Below are 23,530 nucleotides of genomic sequence, written 5' to 3' on the forward strand. Positions count from 1 at the left end.
AGCAATGAAGAGCTGTGCACGGGCACAGACAGCCTTTTCTTGTGTGTGTTGCACATTGTCCCTGTGTCCACATCAACCTTGGTCTGAAATGCAGGGTGGCCACCATGTCCCCACGCAGGCTGCAAGGCTTCAATCCCAAATCCACCCCATTGCATGCAGAGGGACATCGAACCCACCCTGTACCAATTTTTTTCCCCATTTTAAACGGTGCCAATCCACAAATCACCGCTTCCCCTTCCCTTCCCAGCAGATGACTTGGACCTGTCGTTGTCCTGACTGAGGATGGAGGCAAGGGATGCTGATGGAGCTGCTAAAGCAGCCATCTCCCCTGCATCCTTCAAGAACTATACAGTACATCACTCCTGCTCCCCCCTTCCAGCCAGTAAGGACCCAGGTTGCCACCACGTGAGCAGCCCCTAACCCCGCCTCCCACTGGCGCATAGGGGGTAGTAGGCGGTCTCGAAGCGGGCTTTTCTCCTCCTTCCCCCCTCCCGTAATGTCAGATCCTCCGCAGAAGCGCAAGGGAGCTTGCAAGGAGGACGAGGGCAGCGAACTCCCCCCAAACTCCGCTGTTGGGGAGGAGGTGAGCTAAAGGTCAGGGCTGCCGGCTTGCAGGCGAGGATCGCCTTCCCCGGGGCGCTGCTGGGGAAGGGGCTGGAGAGGGGTGTCTTCCTTCCCCCCCCCCTTCCACGCACGAAGGTCTTTAGTCCCCAATAGCCGGCTTCCCGGCTGGAGAAGAAGCGGTCTGCGGAGGAACAAAGGACAAGCCAAACGGGGAAGGGGAATCCCTGCTTGCAACACGCCAAGGCTCGACGGGGACCACCGAGCGCTGTTTGCTAGGGGTGGATTTTTGTCCTGGGAAACAGATACATCGCAGAGAGGGGGGAAGCAGTCCAGGACCCATCCTTTCAGCTCGGTGTGCCGAGGACTGGACGGGGGGGGGGGGGCCGGAATATTGAACCGACAAGATCGCTCCAGAAGAGGCACCTCGACGCGATCCCCTGCGTGGTGGGGAACTGAAGGTGGTCGTGGGAGCGAGCGAGCCAAGTGGCCTCTTGCGGCAGCCTCGCTCACTCCCCCAGCAGCGTGCCTACAGCCCGAGTGGGCGGGGGGAAGGGAGCTGCTGGCGGCGGTGGTAGCGCTGGTGGTGCTTCCCCTCCTTCGCAACGTGGGATTGTTCAGTGGGGCTGTGATGACTTCGGCACAGGCACCTCCAATGCTGCAATACTGCCAGCAGCAGCCCCGGCGGCTCTGGTGAAAGGAGGCGTCTGAGCAGAGGAGGAGGCGGTACGGTCCCTGCAAGCAGCATCACCCACGCTGCATTTCTTCTCCCCCCCCCTTTGTCCACCCCACCTCTTCGTGCCGCTGGAGGGGACTTGTAGGTGACCGGCTAGCTGAGCGTGATCGACAGAGAGCGGATCTCGCCCCCCATTTGATCTAACCGCCGCCCCCCAGTTTGGAGCATGGCTACTCTGCTCCGGAAAATAGGGTTGATCCGGATCCACAACAGGGACACCGAGGACCCCAAGCACCACCATCACCACCACCACCACCACCGCGGCAGCCTCCAGCAGGGCTCCTCGCTGCGGGGCAAAAGCAACCAGAAGAACAAGCTGCAGCAGCAGCTGCAAGGCACGCCGGCCAGTGGCTGCGGCAGCCCCAGCAAGGAGAGCTGCTGCAGCAGCAGAGGCGGCAGCCCCGCGCGCAGCAAGCCCAAGAAGGTGCTGGAGCCGGCCAAGCAGCAGCAGCTGCAACACGCGGGCCCCGACGGCGCCAAGGAGAAAGCGCAGCTGCAGGGCGGCGGGAAGGAGGCGGGCTCGGCCAAGGAGCAGCCGTCGGGGGGCGGCGGCAGCAGCAGCAGCAGCAGCAGCAACCGCTCCGGCTCGGCCTTGGTGCCTTCCAGCCTGGTGCCGGCCAGCCGGCAGGCGCACTGCACGCAAGTGCGCACCCGACGGCTGATGAAGGAGCTGCAGGACATCGCCCGCCTGAGCGACCGCTTCATCTCGGTGGAGCTGGTGGACGAGAGCCTCTTCGACTGGAACGTGAAGCTGCACCAGGTGGACAAGGACTCGGTGCTGTGGCAGGACATGAAGGAGACCAACACCGAGTACATCCTGCTCAACCTCACCTTCCCGGACAACTTCCCCTTCGCGCCGCCCTTCATGCGCGTGCTCAGCCCGCGCCTGGAGAACGGCTACGTCCTGGACGGGGGCGCCATCTGCATGGAGCTGCTCACGCCCCGGGGCTGGTCCAGCGCCTACACCGTCGAGGCCGTCATGCGCCAGTTTGCTGCCAGCCTGGTCAAGGGCCAGGTAGGGAAGGGAAGGGTGTGCTTGGCTGGCCCTTGGGGGGCAGAATCTGGCCTGACAGACCAAGCAAGGGCGGGGAGCTCATCTTCTGGCTCTGTGAGCCCTGGCTAACTGGCCAAGGGCCCAATCCTAGCCAACTTCTCAGCACTGGTGCAACGGCAATGCAGCCCCGAGGTAAGGGAACAAATGTTCCCACGCCTGCCTCTGTGACTGCCTCCCCACCACAGGATGCAGCGCATGCCTCACTGGCACAGCTGCACCAGCACTGGAAAACTGGATCTGACTGAGCCCCAGCTCTACTGACCAAAGCTGCAATCCTATCCACACTTACCTGGAAGTAAGCCCCATTGACTACAAGAGGGCTTACTTCTGAGTAGACATGCATAGGATTGGGCTCTGAGGGCCCAATCCTATCCAACTTTCCAGCACTGGTGCCACCGTAATGCAACCCTGAGGTAAGGGAACAAATGTTCCCATACCTTGAGGAGGCCTCTGTGACTGCCTCCCCACCACGGGATGCAGTGCATGCATGCCCCACTGCACGGCTGCACCGGCACTGGAAAATTGGATGGGATTGAGCCTCAACTGCTGACTTAGAGAAAGGCATTGCACTCATATAGTATAGCACACTCTTGCTTTGCATGGCTCATAGGTGAGCCTTGGCCCTGAAAATAGCATTTCTGGGAGTCAGTCTTAATGGCTTGGGTAGAACCCTTATTTCTTATACATAGGGCTAGACCAAGACATTTTGCTGCTTTGCATTATCCAGGTGACTGAGGGCCAAACCACAGGGTTTTTAAAAAATTTCTGTTGTTCTATAAAGCAGGGTCAGGAAGTTCAAGAGGATGGAAGCAGAACTGCTGCTGCTCCAATTAGAACCGGAGCATCTCACATCTGTTTTAATTTTAATTTTTGTAAGATAAATCCGGTCACAGATCTCCTGCATCATATATGCTTTCGTCCTGAATGGCATTATCCAAATGACTGAGTTGCGTTTTTCCAGAGATGTACACTGAGATCCCTTGCCAAGTCACAGAAGGCGCTGGGGCACACCTCCTGGATCATGCACAGTTGTGCCCCAGCATCCTTTGCTGTAATGTTATACGAGATCCTGGAATCCCCTGGGCCTCATGTTGCTTAGTGAGCCTCTCTAAAAATACTGCTGCCATACATATCCCAAAGAGGTTCCCACACACTCACATGCAAAGAGGATCTGTTGCCTTTTCCTAATTGTCAGGGCCTGGTGCTTGCTATATGGTGTTCTCCCAAATAGCCAGCCACTTCCTGTGACACATAGAAGGAATGCTTGTTTATGCAGTGTTGGATTGCTGGCCTTCAGGAGGTGGTAAGGAGTGTCTTTGAAAATGGGGGAGGTTGTTCTGGTCCATAAATCTTTGATCAAGATGACTACAGTATTCTGAAGGCTGAGTAGGAATCTTCCCATTCTGCAGGGCTGTATAGAGCAGTATTTTAGTTGAAGGACAGATTATCCTTTTCTCTCTCTCTCTCTCTCTCTCTCTCTCTCTCTCTCTCTGTGTGTGTGTGTGTGTGTGTGTGTGTGTGGAACAACACATACATAGTTTTACAAAATAATGAATGATCTGAATCGAGTGAATAGAAATTATTATCCTCCGTCAAAACCCTAGCATTTGAAATCATCATGAACTACCAACAGGCAAGAGTCGTTCTTCCCAGAATGAGCACATTTGCAATTCTGCCATGGAATATGATAGCAACTGAAGAGAAAAATTCAGTTTGTGGAGAATGGGCATATCGGTGGCTATTAGCGATGATAGCTGAAAATGGGACCAGTGTATTCAAGGCCGCCGTACCAGATGGTGGGAATAATGAACCAAAGATGGTTATCTTCATTATGTGGGCACTTGGCTGACTGCTGTTGAAGTCCGAATGCTCGGCTAGACAGTCCGATCTATTAGAGGAATTGAAGTGGTGCAGTCAGGAATGGCTCGGCTCTGTGAGGCCTGACAGGTGCTTTCTACCTGACAGGTGCCAGGTAGAGGTTGAATGTTACAAAACAACTGGAAAGCCTCTGTGGCTCCACCTACAGTTGGGGGATATGCAGAATAAAGGGGAGGACGACCAGGATGACTCTTGTGTGTAAGTTCAGCCCCTCTAATTTAGTACACTGTGAAACCAGTGGGTCTGACTTGGACTACAATCTAAGCCAGTTAAGTCCACCTTGTCTAGAAGTCAAAGGTACTGTCCATCACAGCCAGCCATATGAAGCTGACTCTGAGACTTTCTATAGGCAAAACTGATGCTCTGCCACTGCACCGCACCTCCTTCCTGTCCGGGCCTATAGTCTTGACTGTATCAAAATGCTAAGAAGAGCCCTTCCCCCTTGCACAGGTCTATTTACAGTCACATACATGTTTCATATACCAATGTCTGCAAGCTATTCCTATGCATATTTACTCAGTCCCACTGGAGTGGAGTTTACTCCCAAGTAGCTGTTCACTGCATTGCTGCAAAGTCACATATGCCTTCAAAATGGAGATAGCAGCATTTACTGTCTCTGCAGAATTCATTCCTCTGGGGGAAAAAATTGTTTGAGGTGATGGTGGGCTATTTGGGGAGGGGAGAATCTAGTAAGTTAATCTACTTGCCCCTTTTTGTGGGGAGGGGGTCAGGGAAAGGGGTATACCTGCATTGGCTTACTGGAAAATATATCTAGGGGAGTGCCTCATGCTGTACCATTGTGCCACAGCCCCTTCCCAGGTGGCCTTCTGAATGTGTGGAGTCTTGACTATATCAGGATACTAAGAGGCCATCCCTTTACATACCACAATATTACATATTGTGTCTGTTCTTTCCTATGAAATACTAAACTGTGATCCCAGTTCAAAGTAGAAGTTGTTCAGCCTTAAGTTCAATTTTATATTCTTTAGTATTAACCATTAATCTCATATTTTCAGGCATTTGTGTATGACAGCAGATATGCGTGGCTTTCAGTGTTTTCTGATCAGTACCTTTCTGCTTTGCAAACAACAGCCCTGCTTAAATAGATGAAAATCATTGTTGGAACTCTCTTAAGCATTTGGGGCACATTTCAGTGGAAAGTTCCCCTGCACTACCCCTGCTGAAATTACTGTCATGTGCTTGTGCAACTCCCATTCATTTCGGTAGGGCTTGCAAAGAGAGATTCTTGCTAGGTTATTCCCTTTGTTTTTTAACAGCTCCAGGACAGGTTTGATAATAGTATTTTAGTTTAGTTTTTACCTGCCAAAGAGTTTCTCCCCTTCTTAAAATGGAGAGAGAGAGAGATTTGTTTGTGATTTAAAATTGTGTTTTTGTTTAATTTTTCATAATTTTTGAAGTGAAGTTGCTCATTTTGGAAACAGCATGATGTAAAATTAAATCTGAATATTAAGCATGTTCAGCCTGTGTTTAAAAATCTCTTAAAACTGAACTAATTGCCCCTTTCAAACACCCAGGGTTAAAGCCCATTTTGCTATATATATTTATAAAGAACTCAGGAGGAGGGGGAAAATATAATGCTTGACCACAAAAAACAGTAGGCCATATACTGTACAGTACTATGTTGTTTTGGGCTTAATTGTGAGGACCAAGGATTAGCAAATTGTTGCAGCCTCTGGGATCCAATACCTTGCTCCAAGATATACCATCCACTGTGCTCACTGGAATGATCTTGAATAGTCCTATTTTTATGCTTGTTTACCTGTTTTCTTCAGACTGCTCAGTTTTCTAGTTATGAATATTTACTATTTTAAAAAAAATGTTTTAAAGGTAATCAGGGTACTTTTGTAAATGTGAAAAGTTGATATAGCATTTTAAGGACCCAATCCTATCCAACTTTCTAGCACTGGTGCAGCCACAGTGCAGCCCTGAGATAAGAAAACAAATGTTCCCATACCTTGAAGAAGCCTCTGTGACTGTCTCCCCTCCGCAGGATGCATTGCACACCCCACTGGCACAGCTGCACTGGCACTGGAAAATTAGATAGGATTTCGCCCTAAGTTGTTTAGTTTAATAAAATACTACTGTGTGGTTTACTTCTAGTTAAAATTCCTAGCTTGCTGCAGCTCAGCACAAATAATTAGCAAAGTTATCTATTAAACAAGCACTGTACCATGTCACATTTTCTAAAATTTGTGTGTCTTTGTGAACACACACATAAATAATGTAAATGTGCCCTTGTAGATAGTATAAACGCTCTATGTAGTTGTAAATAAACATGTTTTAGTGATGAGATTAACCACTTAGTAGACATCATTGTTTAGAAAAGGCCCGATGTCCAGAGAAAAACTTGATTTAAATCAGTGGTTTATGTTGGCCTTTTTTCTTGGTGATTTAAATCATAATCTTCATCTAAAGTGCTGGTTTAAATTGCTTGAATGAGCCCTCCCCCCAACACACATAAAATACCAGCAGGGTCCCTGGATATATTATTTACAAAAATATAATCCAATTATCTTTGTGTGATTAAGCTCAGAGCAGTTTTCAGAGAGAAAAGATTTCTTGTCCAGTGAAAGATACATGGAAAGGGCATTTCAGATGTCATGACATTTCATTTAATTTTGAACAAGAAGGGAAGAGTAGTTTTATCTGCTACACCGGGAAACCCCCCCTAGGGAAACAGATTTTCAAATATTGTAAAGACTGATTTTCAGAGAAAATCAGTGGCTTGTGGTACTTGTAATGATCATCTGTGCTACTGAAACATTATCTTCCCTCTCAGCCTCCCCTTCTCCCCCTACGAATCTGCCAGTAATTGATGCACAGTGATCTTTTTCCTTGCAAATACATTTTGTAACTATCCTGACTGTCAATTTAGGGATTAGAGCTTGGGGAGAGGTAGTTGCATGTTTAATTAAATGAGTATATTGCTTAATGTTTCCAGGCTAGATTGTGTATCACTTCTCCATTTGTTAGTCATATGTTCTTTTTCTTACTCATAGGAGTAATTCTCATCACTTCCAAACTGATGTGAGCAATTGCTTGGATGACTTTTTTTTTTTACCTTCTTGCTGTTTTTAACAATAGGCTTTTCCTTATTTGCTTTATATGACTCAACAGTGACCCTTTCAAAAACAGACAAAGAATCCTCTGGTTTCTTAACAGTGAACTAGTTTTATTGCCTTCAGCCTTGTTTTACTGTCCTGTGTTCACCTTGCTCCTTTTATTTTAATCAGACTGTGCAGTGTTGTCCAAAGAGGCTGGATTTCATTGGGCACCTTGGGATTTAAGCAAACAGCTATCAGTGAAAAAGAGATTTAGCTCATAGTTTCACAATATATTCAAGTGTAGTGGCTTGTTTTTCTCTTCCAGTGTGATTTCATCCCTTAGCAGGAGCTCATGTTTCTTATTGTGTATTAATAAGAAATGAGATGTATAAAATCTACAAAGGCAGATTAAACTGCCCTCTGCTGATGACATCTTTCAATATGCCCTGTTTTAAAGTTAGACACTTAAAAGAATAATTATTTACGATATTTAATTCTAGATATGTTGAACAGCTTCAACGGCTTCTTCTCTAATCAGATGGGAGAATCTCCCAGAAAGCCCTGTGACATAATTGCAAGAGAGAAAAATACTTTATTTAGGCAGAGAGTGTTCTTAGGCTGCAATTCTATACACACTTACCTGATAGTATATAGCTCATTGAACTCAGGGAGATTTACATCTGAACAGGCATGCATAGGATTGCACTGTTAATGTGTTAAAAGTATGGGTTGCAATATTTCCATGGGAATCCCATCATTGTTTTTCAGTTCCTCTAGTAAACAGAACATGTAATACCCATTTTTATATTATTGAAAAGCAAAGGGAAGTAGCTGAATTGAATTATTTCTAAAGGTTTCATAAGCTGATTCTAAATAAACACGGGAAAGTAAAGCAAAACACATTGCATGCAGAAAACAGGAGGTGGTATTAATAGTACCGCATGATCGGTGATTGCTTGGTGATCTGAGTAACTGCTATCTCATAGCCAGAGCCACTGTGTAACGTGAGTTGCATTATATAACCTTGATGATTCTGTTGCATAAGGCAGACTGTACAGCAGCTCTGACTATGAGAGACACTTGAGAATCCCAATTCTGTTTGAGAAAGGTAGCTTTTCTTAACAGTTGCAGAGGGACGTGTCATGAAGACAAAACAATTTCCATCTGCCATGAGAGACGTTGAAAATATAACCACTGATTGTGTGAAACCATTAAACATTGACTTTATTTTTAACTTTATATTTATCTTGCTGCATTTGGTATGATTCCCAGTGTTAATTAAAATAGCTTGTGTCAGTTTAATTAGGCAGTGTTGATATGGTGTTTTTCAAAATACGTAACATAAGAGCCCTACGGGATCAAACCAAAGGTCTGTCTAGCAGACCTGCTTCAAGCAGTAGCCAATCAGATGTCTCTGGAAGCTCCCAAACAAGGAATGAGGGTAACAATCCTTCTTCATAGCTTGTCTCCATCCACAAGCACTGAGAGCAGTATTGTCTCCAAACATGGAAGTTCTCACTGGCTATCACGATTAAGAGATGTTGCTAAATGGATCTTCCATGAATCTCTTCCTGCCTCTTTTTAAAAACCATGTGTGTGAGTTGCCATCATTCCATGCATCAGTGGTTCCCAAACTTTTTAGAGCCCATGGAGGCTACTGCCTGATTTATAATGCCAAGGGTTGTGGCTGTAATGGTGACTGGTCCGCAGTGCTCCTCCTCCAGTAGCAACGTGTTTAATCCTTGATGCACATAGCCTAATCTTCCCTATCATTCACAAACCACCAAAAATTGGGTCACAACCCACTGGCGGGTCCCAGACCCACAATTTGGGAACTGCTGCCATACGTTAACTGTGCAGTATTCAAAGAAGTATGTCTTGTTGTTATTCCTGAACTGACAAACTCGACCTCATTTGGTGAGTCAAAGTGTGTAGTTATAGAAAAAAGAAAAATTTCCGCTCCTTTTTCACCATCTACCATTTTATAAAATCTCCATTATGTTTCTCTTGGTCATTTTGCTAATCTGAAAAGCCCAAACTCTTCAGTTTTTCATCACAGAGCAAGTACTCTGACCTTCTGACACTTCCCCCCCCCATTCCCTCTGCATCCTCTGCGCTCCCCAAAAATCTGTTCCCAAAGGTCCCCTAACCTTTAGGAGCAGATCTGCCAAGGGCTTCAGAGGAAGACTTGCCCCCTCTCTTCTTTGCATATTGCACATTCCTCTGTTAGTCGTTCTTAGGACCCACCTTTAGAATGCAATCCAACAGGAAGTTCTCCTGTGAACTCTCAATTGAAATGAATAGGAGTTGCATAAGATAACAGGTATGTTCTTCCACAAGTTTCCATTTATTTTAATAGACTCACACAGGACAATGTCCTGGTGGGTTGTTCTGTATATTAGTTGTTATATTGTCCAAATCTGCAGCAGCTGGCACTCTCCTGACATGCCTTCCTTCCAGCATGGCCAGCTGCAATGTGTGGCTGCCCTGTTGGTGGCAAAGAACCACTGTGAGAGCTATAGCAAGGGCTGAGGAGCAGGTCTGGCCTACTCAAGAGGAGTGAGAGGGACAAGGAAGGAGAACTTTGCTCTTGTCCCTCCCCAGTGGCTTGGGCAACTTCTGCTGTTGTAAAATGGCTGCAGATGTAGGGCGCAGTGCTGCATCAGTGGCCATTTTGCGACTGCTGTCACAACAGGCAGCAGCACTACAACTTCACTGAGGGACACTAATGCACCTGTCAGACCAAGTAAGGTAACAGTGGGAGTGAGGGGAAGAGGAGCGCTGGGGAGGAGGGCAGGGGCATAACAGAGGCAAGAGGGTGGTGTGTACTGGCATGTGCAACCTGCTCCAGTATGCTAACCTCCTCCTCACTTCCCAACAGGCCCTTTTTTCTCTCCTTGCACTTGCTTCAGCTCAAGAGCTGGTGTAGGTTCAAGGAGACCCATTGGCAAGCAGGAAGCTGCTTGAGACAGCAGATAAGGTGGCTAAGCCATACCCCCAAAACTCGAGCCAGTTGGGAAAAACTGATGCCATTTTTGATTCAGCACCCCAAATATACCCAAGAATATATCTGACTTTTAACACAGCAAAATGTGTATAGGTCTGTGTTATTTCTATCTTGCAGGAACTATGCTGGTTTTTAAAAAATCAATTTCCAGACGCAATTCAAGGTGCTGGTCATTACCTTCAAAGCCCCATACTTTTTGGGCTGTCAGTACCTTAAAGACTGCCTTCTGCCAAATGAATCTTATCTGTTTAGATCTTTGGGGCAAGGTGTCCTCCCATGTCTTTTGTTGAGCAAGGCTTGATCAGCATGCATTCTCCATGATGGCCTCCTCAACTTCTCCTGGAGGCCACCTCTTTTTTCACTTTTAAAAGAGGTGTCCAAAACACATCTATTCCAGCAAGTTTTGGGCCTGTGAGCTGTTCCTGTGTCTGCTGCTGCTCTGGAATGTTTTTTTTTTAATTGTTATCTGTGATTACTGTTCTAAATTGCTGAATTTGATTTTATCATGAATTGCTTTAGTTTTTACACTCTTGTGTCCTGTCTTGAGACTGAAGGAAGGACAGATTTTAATAAATCAATAAACTTTTTGTCGCATTGTAGTGTAACCTGAAACCAAGATCCAGGATGGGGCTTTGTAGATGGGAGTGATCAGGCATGGTTCTCAATGGCTTGGGTCATCCAGGATGAGGGTTTAGCCCCTGGTTGCCATTTAAGAGGTCCTCTTGCAGTAGCTGTAATATGTAAACCAGTTCAGTCTGATCTTCTGGAGGGGAGAATGAGAAACAAGCCAAAAGTAGAGCACTATTGACAAACAGTCAAATCTATGATATGTAATTCCGAAGAAGTGCTGCAAGTATCAGACAAGAGCCAGCCAAAATTGAGAAATCTTAAATCCCCATGACATACAAGCATGTCTTTAATATTGCTTTCATTGATTAGCCATCAAAATGTTTAATATTGGCTGAATTGTGCCCATTCATTGCATGGGAGTGAGTGTGCAGGTGGATGTGGCATTTGTTTAATAGGGATATGTGATGATGAAATTTATTTTCCCCCCTAAGTAAATAGCATGTGAGAATATTAAAACTGTAGGCTAGTAAAATGGGAAAGTGATTTTTTTTTTTATGTTGTGCTTATTAGAAAATCGTATTGTAGAATGTGATTGTGAAAATCTACAGATTAGGTAGAACTTAAGGTTTCAACAAATTGTGGTTAGAGTTACTTTTGTGCAAATTGTGCTGCAGTCTGCAGAATTTAGCCATGCCTAACAGATTGCATGTTTCTTGCACCCAAAAGCCACATCTCCCCAGCTCTGTGTGTGAGTTTTTATTAATTCATTATTCCGCAGCTCCTAGCATTGATTATAGCCCTCCTTGGTGAGAGAATGATTGAAATTTCAATCCTTGCCAGGAATTGATTAGAAAACCATTCCTAACAGAAGTCTTTGCTTTGAAAATGACTCTCAAAAGATTCTCTTCACATTATGTTCTTTGCTGGCTTTCTTGTCTTTCCTGTCTTTGTACAGCACTGTTTCCCATCCTGTGGTCCAGGGACTGCAGGTGGTCCGTGAGACTCTGAGAAGTGGTCCATGATGTCTCAGGGAAAAAAAATCGCCTTCAGTCACTTCCAGTGTCTCACCTTGCAAGCAATCTCCCATGGACCACCAAAGAGGGCAGAGAATGGACTGCCCATGGTCACAACCATTGAAGTGTCAGCTGTGGCTATGGGCAGGCCATTCTCCATCCTGTCTGACAGTCCATGGGGGAGTGCTTGGAAAACAGACCACCAGAGAGGGTGGAGACCAGACTCTCCACAGCCACAAGTGGTCCATGACAATTCCAGTTTTTGCCTCAGTGGTCCTCAGGCTTCTAAAGGTTGGGAACTACTGTTATACAGTCATTTTCTCTGGACTTAAAACACCTCCCCCCCCCCCCAATCAGTTCAGTTCTCTTGACTTTTATAAATCTTTCCCCTAAACACAATAACTCTGGGCTGAATCCTATCCAGTTTTCCAGTGCTGATGCACTTGTGCCAGTGGGGTGTGCACTGCATCTTGTGGTGGAGGGGCAGTCACTGGAGCCTTCTTAAGGTATGTGAACATTTGTTCCCTTACCATGGGGCTGCATTGTGGCTACACCGGAGCTGGAAATTTGGATAGGACTGGGCTCTCTGGCAATTGTCTTTTCTTGGCAACCTTAGCCTCACCTTTTTATAGTGCTGTCAGTTTACTTTCTCTTTCCTGACCTTTGCTACACAGTTTTCAAGATGTTTTTCTTTCCTGCTCTCAGTGCATATAAATTTGCTGGGTGGGGATTGTGTCGCATTGATGCTTGTGCTGACTGCATGTTGTGGTGAGCCAGACCTGACCCACAGGCAGCACTAATTCCTCACTGCTGCAAGGCACTGAGGCTCTGTGCGTCTTGCCCATTTCTTCTTTTCACGTGCTTCCTCCACTCCCTTTTTTCTCACCTGCTTTGGTCAGCAGTGCTCTAATTTTGCCCCGCAGCAAGTAGGAAGCAGGTAGGGAGAGAGGTGGGCCAAATGTTGCTCCTTTTACTTGTTATTAATAATAATAACAACCTATGTCATGTAAGAATTGCAGCCAGTTGACCAGCTAGCTAGGGAAACTTTAAAACAGAAAGATAATTTGAGAGTATTTTCTTTCATTCAGGGTATCAAATGTGCCGTATATGTCATTTGTGACATTATTTACAAGGCTATACTAAACAGATTCATCACACATCTAAAAACGAAACATGTAACTCCTATAAATAAGCTATAACAATTAGGCCTATCATCCCATTAACAAAATTTTTGTTGGCTACTCTGCTATCTTTTAACGGATTAACTATAAATACGTTCATATATTGCCAGCCCTCTCCCTCCCCCATATAAGTGCCTTTTGGTGACACTAAAGGAAGCGTGAACTAGCTTGCAAATTCATAAGCAAAACCTGCCATTTCTTGTTAGAAGAAAAAAAACTGTAATACTTCCTTTTTCATTTCCTATTATGCACTAAAATAGCCCTAAATAAAGCCTCAAAGGGCTATGCCCTTAACTCCTCTTGTTTCCCAATTTAGCATTTGTTGTCACCAATTTAAATTGCTGCCCAATAATCAATCAGCTTGAGCTGATGTACTAATTAATAGGTGAAATGATAATAATTGGTCATCTAAAATATTAGGCATAAATATTCAGAGTCCCAGTAAGTCAAAGCAGGCTGATACCTCTACAGGTATTATCTCCCCAGAACCAAACATACATTATTAAAATACAAGCCCAGTTGCTTTTTCAGCTCCAATGGGAAAATGGGTTGTTCTCAGAACTGTGTTCTGGGGACCCCCAGAAATCCCTGTCTTCAAATGGTTCTTGAGGCCACAGTGAAGTCAACAGAAGGAAATACTGACAGCCTGGAGGTTTCTTTGAAGCATTGTCAGCAGTGCTAATGTTTGCGCTCGGAGTTTCAAATAAGCCCTTCATGCAGCTGTCCCTCCGGCACATGTGGAGCTTTGTTGGATCATAGCCTAAGTGCTCAAGGCAGCACTGAGCTTTAAATTTGAACGCCGCTCAAATGCCACTGCCATGCAATGTTGTAAAGTAGGAAGATGTGATGGTCCTCAAAGAACAAGCAAATCACAGTTCCAGGCTTCATTACAACAAAGTTTAAGAACCACTAACAGCCCAATCCTATTCCTTGCATTCCGTAGCATGCAGCCTTGCCAACAGAACATCCTCTGCATGCGCCAGAGTGGGGCAGACTAATGAGAGGTCATCAGTAGGGCACCTGGTCAGCAATAGATCTTCTCAGAACCACACTAACTATGTAACTGGCTTAAGTTTGAGAAGAGGAAGGGGGGGTGTCAGGCAGCAAATGAGGGAATTGAATCCTGGTATAAGTTACTGCTGCTGGGATTCTCCCCCAAACCATCCCCAGTTCCTCTCCATGCTCTGAATCTCCCCACACTGCTGACCTGCCTGCTCCACGGAAACACCTGGGTGATTCTGAAGTGTGTTGAGAGGTGCTTGCTGTTTCTGCACCATCACTTGAACCTTTGAGACAGTGGATGCTTGTACTAACTACATGTTGTTGGGACCTCACCCACCGGTGGCACTGATTTCTAACTGCTCCGAGGCACTGAGGTGTTGTGTGTCTGCCGTAAAAGGCCGAAAGGATTGGGCTGTAAATTTTTTTAAATAATTTAAAAGCAATTTTAAGACCATTAAAGCTATTTTGAAATGCTTCTTTATCAAGAGGATCACATGATGGGCCTAGAGAATAGACATTACCAAATTTCCATATCCGTGGGGAAAAAATAGGACATTCTAGACAGTGTGGGAACCTTTCTGTCTTTATAGCACTGGGCGATGCAAAATCAAACTGGCTGGTGTCTTGCCCATTGAGCTAAAATGCCCTGTGTCTTTGCTCTGTAAATTAGAGATTCCCTCCTATTCCCTCTCTCTTACCTGTCTTGTGAAAGAATATAAGTCAATAGATTCAGTCCTGAATTTGTTCAGTCTCAAAAGTTTAGCTATATTTGTTAAGCTAGAAGAACTACATACTTAGTGACAGATGTGGGTCTAGGAACCGGATTCACCACCAAGAGCTACAAGGCAGCAGGGTGACTGGAGAGAGGAAGAGAGTATGTGTGTGAATCTGATTATTTTTTCCCCCACCAACTTTTTGCTCCTGTTGTACATTTTTAATCCTGTTTCTTAAATTACATTGGGTGTAGCACGCATCCTGGCATGGGGCATTTTCCCCTGGGCTCAGAACAGGCCCCTGAGGGGTGGCTGCAAGAATACTTAAGAGCTATAGAAAAGGCTTTACCACCATGCCCCCATGCCCAGCATTAGTTGTCCTACAAATACTTTATGATGTATTGCATAATCTATGCTAAGCCACCAAGGCTGCTATTCTGTACACACTTTTCTGGGTATAAGCCACACTCAACACATTTGGACTGACCTTTGAATAAGCATGCATAGGATTATACTGTTAGGGGATCTTTTAGATTGAAAGGCAAGGTCTAAGAGTTAAAAAAAATTCCATTAAAAAATATGCATTGTCTCTCCACTTTTTCAGTTACCCCAGGTGACTCTAAAACACGTAAAATGTATACTAAAACCAAATCATCCACAACAATGTTAAAATCAGTTGCATTCTCTCCATTTAAAATGGCAACAAATCATTTACATTACCCGTTAATCCATTCCATTCCATCCCATCACCCAGCTGCAATCCTGTGCACCTCTACTTGAGAGCATGCCCCATTGGACACAGTGGGAGTTACTTCCAGGTAAATAACATTAGAGTAAGGCTGCAAATAGCCCTGAAAAGCCTGAGGAACAGGTAGGTTTTTATTCTTAACATTCAGGAAAGATGTAACAAGGCAGGTTTCCTTAAGGAAGTCAACAACAACAACAGTATTTATATACCACTTTTCAACAAAAGTTCACAAAGCGGTTTACAGAGAAAATCAAATATCTAATGGCTCCCTGTCCCAAAAGGGCTCACAATCTAAAAAGATGCAACACCAGCAGACAGCCACTAGAAAAGACACTGCTGGGGTGAGGTGGGCCAGTTACTCTCCCCCTGCTAAATAAAAGAGGAGCACCCACTTGAAAAAATACCTCTTAACCAGTTAGCAGGGGTTAAGTCAATACCTAACTGTGGTTTCAGAACTAGGAAACCTCTACTCAGTTTAAATGGTTAATGCTGTTACAAGATGAGCTCTTGCATTTATTTTTAATTCCGCTGTGTATATTGAAGGACGATTTAAGATTTGTGAGCTTTCTGTTCTAAGTGGATTTTATGTCAGCTTGATTTCTGGGCGGTTTGAGAAACTGCTTGGTAGGAAATCAATGTGCTCTTTCACACTGTGCAAGATGTATTTTTAAGAACCATAATGCATTTTATAAGTGTTAAAGAGAGCACTTGCTGCATTTTCAGATTATACATCTCAAGCAGCAATTGCAGACCATTGTATCTTTGTAATTGATGATTACGGGGCTGGGGCACCTTCCTTATGAGGAAAGGCTACGGCGTTTGGGCCTCTTCAGCCTAGAAAAGAGACGCCTGAGGGGGGACATGATTGAGACATACAAAATTATGCAGGGGATGGACAGAGTGGATAGGGAGATGCTCTTTACACTCTCACATAACACCAGAACCAGGGGACATCCACTAAAATTGAGTGTTGGGAGAGTTAGAACAGACAAAAGAAAATATTTCTTTACTCAGCGTGTGGTTGGTCTGTGGAACTCCTTGCCACAGGATGTGGTGATGGCGTCTAGCCTGGACACCTTTAAAAGAGAATTGGACAAGTTTCTGGAGGAAAAATCCATTACGGGGTACAAGCCATGATGTGTATGCGCAACCTCCTGATTTTAGAAATGGGTTATGTCAGAATGCCAGATGCAAGGGAGGGCACCAGGATGAGGTCTCTTGTTGTCTGGTGTGCTCCCTGGGGCATTTGGTGGGCCGCTGTGAGATACAGGAAGCTGGACTAGATGGGCCTATGGCCTGATCCAGTGGGGCTGTTCTTATGTTCTTATGTATCCTTCCTTCCCTGCAGAAGAACAATGGAAGCAGAATGAAGGTTTGTGCCTGGTGGGGGACCTGAAATGAGATGGGCAACAAAGATATGACCACAGCATGGCAATGGCATAGCCCTAGTCTTGCTATGCCCTGAGAAAGATGAAATCAAAGTGCCCATGTCCTTTATCTCTCCCTATAGCAGGAGCGTGGTGCAAATTGCAAAGGCTTAGTTTTCACCTGCTGATTCTACAGTAGGATTTTTAAGTCCTTGCCTAGATATAGTGTTTGTATCTTTAAAATATAAGAAGCATTAAGAGACGACACAGCCATGTTGCCTCCCACGCTGTTCCTCCTGGTCTCCTTGCCCACCGTCGTCCTTCGTTTTCAGTGGCAAGCAAGACTCTGGTTTTTTATTGGAGCAGGCAAGGTGGATAAGGGGGCAGGTAGAAATTCATGATGGAAGATCCATCAGTTTCATGCTCTGTTGTGCCTCAGAACATGTTAAACTACAGCACTATCTTTTCGTGAGGACCTGCCAACTCTAGTCCACAAAATGGTGGAAGTGAAACCTCTCACTCCCCTGCTCCCATTCAGACAGAATAAGGTCCTATCTTGCTTGGTCTTGGCAAAGATTACAACACTCAGGGCCCAATCCTATTCAGTGTGCACCAACTCACCGCCAGCGCGGACTGTTGCAAATGTGCCATAAGGCACGTTTGCAGACCCTAGCGGCGGTAGCGCACTGGAGCACCAGTGGTCGTGTAGACCACTGGGTAGCAGAGAGGTAGGTGGACGCATGGGAGGAGGTGGGGAGGAGGTGTTTTGGGGCAAGGGGAGGCAAAGGGAGGGCAGATGGAAGGCAGGGCGGGGGCGGGGCAGGAGGGAGGTGGGATCGGTGGAGCAATCCTGAGATTCCGCGTCGGGTGCCTCCCGTCTCATGTATTTTGCCCATTTTGAAGCTGTTTACGAAGTGTGGAACCTATAATATTGGATTCTCTAAAAGCCTCGAGTTCAGGATCCAGTTCTGTAATAGTCAGGGCTTTAAAGTGGCATCCATGCAATTGGGTGACTGAAGACAAATATAATGTTCCATGTCTGTGCTGAGACACTGTCGAGAGCACCAATTAATTGGTGGAAGTGTGTGTGGAGAGGGTGCTCCTGCATTGGGCTTCTTCACTGCCCCAGTCTGGTGAGTTGCAGTCACAAGCTGACAGTGCTGACTGTCCAGAGATGCACATTTGAACCTGATCCAGGAAGGATCGCTATACATACAGTCCTTTGCTGCATGGTTCACACCCAGCAAGGTGATCCATACACATCACCCTGGTTGGATCAGGGTGGAACTAAAATTAGATTTGATGATTGCAGATCTTGCAGTGCATTCCATTGACAAGCATGATTGGGAACAAAGCAAAACTGTGGTGGTGGTGGTAGTGGTGAATGAATGTTGTGATTGGTAGTGGTTCTCTAAAGCAGAGGTGTCAAATTCATTTCATACAGTGGACCAAATAGCATTTGTTGCACCTGCGGAGTGCCAGAAGTGATGTCACTAAGCAAATCATGACCAGAAATAAATAAATGTGTTGCAAATTACAGAAGAGTAACAAGAATGCTGAAATGGATCCTAATACGTCAAGATACAATGCCGAAGTCCTGAACATACTTATAGAGGAGTAAGTTCCAGTGAATTCAACAGGACTTAATTCAGAGTAAATCTGGTTAGTGCTTTAGTGCACAATTTTTAGGAAGTTGCACTCAGTGCAATTTTGGGCACAATCCTAATCAGCTCTACTCAGAAGTAAGTCCTATTTTGTTCAATGGGGGTTACTCTCAGGGAAGTGTGGTTAGGATTGCAGCCATAGTATTTTTAAAAAGTTAGCCTCAAAGTATCAAAAATCATTCTGTAGAGAAAAGCTGGACAAGATATAGACAAGGAATATATAAGACAAATATAACTCAGACAAATTTTTGTCTGAATTTTAGTTTGTCATATTTTACAGTATAGCTCTTTAAGACTATGACTTCAAAAGTGGAACAAATGCAGAAAATCCCATTTAAATTCTCACACAAATTATACAATACTAAGGGCCACCGATTTCACAATTATAAAACTTCAAACTGCTGTAAAGCAGACAGTGTCTCCTTCAGTTGCCCCACAGGGTGTGAAGTGCTATCTTCTCCAGTCAGCAGGGTACAAACAAAGCACTATTTTTCCAGTGACTCATTTGGGTGCAGACAAGTGCTGACCTCAGTAGTGCCATATGGTGCAAGTCAAACAGCCACATAAAATGGGATGCAAAAGGGGCAGCAAGCACACATTCACATAAAGGATCGCAGAGCTGATGCAAAATCAGTTACTCGGCCACAATCCAGAGAATCTCTCCTGCATCTGGAACAGGTATTCTGTTTATGCATGTAGATTGTGCAGAAACTTTTGCATGAGAAAAATCAAGCTTTAGCAAGAGAAATAGGAAGGAAGAAAGAGGATCGGTCTCTCTCTCTCTCTCTCTCTCTCTCTTTTTCAATCACACATACAAACACACTTGCATGCACACCCCTTCTACCCTACCCTGATATGTTGTTTTTAGGTGAATGTAATTATGGGTATTGTCTGTTTAAATGGCAAAAAATGCAGTTTTACCAGTTACTACTGATTTCTTAATTCCACCTCTGACCTTTAGGTTCCAAACAAAAAATGTTCCATTGCCAGTTTCCATGTTTATCTATTAACTGACAGGCGTAGGTTTGACAAAGCCAGGGCAAAAAATGGCAAGCCACAAAGTATATCTGTAACTGTTTTTCAGCACATAATTGTATAGGAAAAAAAATGGAATGTATTTTAGGGATATGTCTAATATTGATATTAATCTTATTTTATTTGTAATTAATATGCAATTAGACTAGTTTTTTGCTTGGCAAAATCACCTGAAGGTGAGAGGGAAGTGATTAAAGCGGTTTAGCAGGGAGTTCTGAATTTTACATGACCGTGGTAAGATCCTGGTTTTATAGGGCTGGCATAATCCCAAGGTCTTGTACCCACACAAGGTCTACCAAGAATGGGTACAGCCCCAGAAGCTTCCATATAAGTTGTATGTATAAATATTTGAAAATGTAGTCATGGTGGTAGTTATGCTTTTTTATCTCTATATGCAACTTTATTATAGAGACAAGAAAACAAAGTTGGTACATTGTTGGCTCTGTTTCTTATACGTAGCTTGCACAGCAGCTCCTCCACCTATCTTTCCCTGCAGCCAATGGGCTTCCATCTAGTCACCTGTGCTAACCCAGGGATCTCTGGGAGAAAGGCATTGACTATGGAAGGGGCAATTAGGAGCTCATTTTTTACTTGTTCAAAGAGTCAGTGCCTTCGGGTTAGCTGAGTTTTCGACCATTTGAGTCATCTATACTTAGTGAGCAAAAATGTGTGAAAGATGAAATCACAGCACACAGCTCTCCTCCTATATCTTTGACAGCCTGAGGCTCTTACATTGGCTCCTGCCATGTCATTTTGCATAACATTTTGGTCCTTCCAGGTCTTCATCTGAATTGTGTTGTCAGCACTGTTTTCTGTGGCAGTATTAAAATGTTATTTCCCAATGTGGCTGAACAATTCTCATGATGCCAGGCATTGGCTGGAATATATAATTAACTGCTCCAGTTCACACATGAGTGGCAATTATGCAATCATGTAAGAAATTGGAATATATGTTTCCCATTTGATAAGTGACTTTGAACACTATGGCTTAAACCTTTAGTACTCATTCTGAAGCTGATGCATAACTGTTCAATCCACTCCTTATTGCCCTTGTTTCCTTGCCCTTTTCTCCTTCTTCCCATTGTTTCCTGCTAAATTTCAATTGCAGTCTCCTCAGGGCAAGGACCTGATTTGGATTTTGTGTTAGGTTTTTTTTTGGGGGGGGGGGGGGCTTCTTGCTTTGGTTTTTTCATAAACTGCCATGTTCAGTGATGGTGCCATATAAATAAAATAAATTCCTTGCTAGATTGCTAGATCTAAAATGTCAAAAACAGGCAAATATTCTGAGCACATACATTTCTTATGGGCTGGTTGAGATTATGTGAATTTTAGAGGTGGCAAATACTTGCAATTAATGAAGACATTACTGTGTCTTCACAAATCTGAGTGTGTTTCTCCTAATACCTTTATTATCGTATTTCCTATTATTATTATTATTTGTAAGCCCTGAGGCCTATGCTCACACAGCCTGTGTGTCAGATGTGCTTAGTAATGCTTGGGGGCGGAGACAAGGAAGAGGCATCCATTATTACATATCGTGATGTGTAGGTTCCTGACATGGATATTGTAGCTCTGCTAGTACAGTATAGCAATTATCCTGAATGATGTTCTGTCCAATTTACTTTCTGATCCAAAAAAATTATTGGCACCTGGATGTGTTACTCTTGCACAATGAAACTGTTCATCCAAATATAAACTACTGAAAAAGTAGACTTCTCAATGTGAATTCTTGTGTATGAAGCAGAATTCTGGTGTACCTATAAAGCAAGGATGCAGAATCTCTGTGGGTATTTGGGGGCAAGCTTATCTAGAATGATGGCAGTGCTTTCTGTACAGATGACATGGATGGATCTAGCTAATCAGGGATCACAAACAGTGAGGGATTGTTGTTGTGTTCCAGTAAGGTTGCTGCAGCCCATTGTGTGGGGATGGGGGAGAAGCAAGGCATGCAGCCTGTATAGCCGGCCTTCCCATACATCCTTGGGTACCTTCCAGAGTGACCGTGACAGGCCCATCATCCTGACACAGACAGTCCAGCAAAGAATAGTTCACTGCCATCACTGAGGAAAATGCCCCCAAAGAGGATACCCTCCTATGCCCTTCCATCTGAAGTGAGCCAATCCGCAGATATGGGACCTGCAGATTCATCGCCAATCTGAAAGAGAGCAACAGCCACTAGTTCTTCTCAGGTCTGAGTGAGACAGCTGGTGTGCTTTCAAACAAAGGAATAGTTTATTAAACTTTGCTTTGCCCGCCTCATTTATGTTAGGAACACGACCTCCTAAACACTTAACATATGCTCCCCGAAGCCATGCTGTTAGTTCTTGGCTTAGCTCTCTCCAGAAAGAGACATTATGTCATTTAGTTTAGTGTGAATGGTGAGTTGGTCAGGGGTAAAGGAGATAGAAAGGACAGAAGCCTCTTGAGGCATCCCTCTGGTCTTTTACTGTCTTTTGCATGAAGTGTCACATTTAGTGGTGGACAAAAACAGCCCACATGCCTGCTGGGGAACAGAATGGTGAATCATTCTGTGTTCCGTTCAGATAACCAAAACCTTTCTTCCTTGCCTGAATGAGAGTTTTGTTGTTGTTTTTAAAAAGTCTGTTATACATTATGTCTTGATTGACTCTTCTTGACTTCAAGAATGCCCAAATGCTGAAGAAGCCAACAAGATAGTTGGAGAAGCTTTCTCACTTAACAGTCCCTGACACTGGGTCTTAACTTCACATGGGGAAAAATGAAGGGGGGAGATGTGTTTTCACCCTCCCCCACAAAATAAAGTTGAGAGAGCCAGGAAGGAAGTAATGCTATTATTAAGCCCCTTGACACAGGTAGGGCAAAGTTTTCTCCAGGCTTTGTCGGAATGCAGAAGTAGACAATAGAGTGGTATGTTTTTACGGAAAGGGAGAAAAGAATCAGGGAGGGGGCACTAAAAGCAGTATTTTACTCACATATTGTGGGCACAGAAGCTAAACACAGAAGAAAAGCCATCTGAAGATAAATCTAATTTTCTATTTGCTGTCATGTGGTGGTCCCTCTGAGATAATAAAATGTCACTTCCTCCACTTTATCCAGCTGAATCTCATGGGGCCACTTCACATATTACTTTCTCACGAATGTTAATAATTCTGTCAGAGAAAGCATATACCTCAGCGATTTATGTTTGAGGCTATTAATGTTATTTTCTGTGTGAGTACACAGATAATATACAGTGTATATTTCAGTCTGATTCGTGATTACATGGACCAAAAATAATCATACTGTCTGTTATATATAATCTATATATATTACATAGTACTTTTACTGATACTTGTGTAGAAAAAGTACATTTTGCTGTTACCAGGTTCTGTTGTGCAAATGATAAACTTTTCAGACTTTTTGTACAGTTTGACAACTTAAAGATGTATATTTAATAGGCATGAACAATCTGTTAATGTCCTTAGTGCCTGGACTGCAATCCACATTTACCTCACAATTTTTTTTTCGTGTGTGTGTGTGTGTTGTAGGGCTGCACGTTGTATGTTTTAATTCAATATCTTATTCACCTAGAACTCAGGCCATAAACAATTATCCAAAACAGGCTTTGACTTTGCAGTTAGATATATAGCTATAAGGAAAATCCTGTTAGCTTCTGGAAATTAATGTTGATGGGTGGGGCTTTTAAAATTGCTTGTGTTTGCATTGGGTTCCTGAATACAGATTAACTTCTCTTGGTTTCTTTCATGCAGGGCCGTATTTGCAGAAAAGCCGGAAAATCAAAAAAATCCTTCAGCCGTAAGGAAGCCGAGGCAACTTTTAAGAGCTTGGTGAAGACCCACGAAAAATATGGATGGGTCACTCCTCCTGTGTCTGATGGCTGATGCTACTTGCAACCTGCACATCAGACGCTAAACAAAACAACCCAACAAAAAAAATGAAGTACTCTTTGACATTTCC

At 44.3% G+C, this 23,530-nt stretch overlaps 1 protein-coding gene across 1 annotated transcript; it reads left to right on the forward strand.

Annotated features, from left to right (window-relative positions):
- Positions 1-1,947: 1,947 nt before the first annotated feature.
- On the forward strand, positions 1,948-23,530 carry UBE2QL1 (ubiquitin conjugating enzyme E2 QL1). The gene is made up of 2 exons (XM_066626064.1): positions 1,948-2,312; positions 23,323-23,530. Exons 1-2 carry the CDS (start codon positions 1,959-1,961, stop codon positions 23,452-23,454), a joined length of 486 nt encoding a protein of 161 aa, XP_066482161.1. The 5' UTR covers positions 1,948-1,958; the 3' UTR covers positions 23,455-23,530.

Source organism: Tiliqua scincoides, chromosome 4 (assembly GCF_035046505.1).
Source record: "Tiliqua scincoides isolate rTilSci1 chromosome 4, rTilSci1.hap2, whole genome shotgun sequence".
NCBI classification, from domain to species: Eukaryota; Metazoa; Chordata; class Lepidosauria; order Squamata; family Scincidae; genus Tiliqua; species Tiliqua scincoides.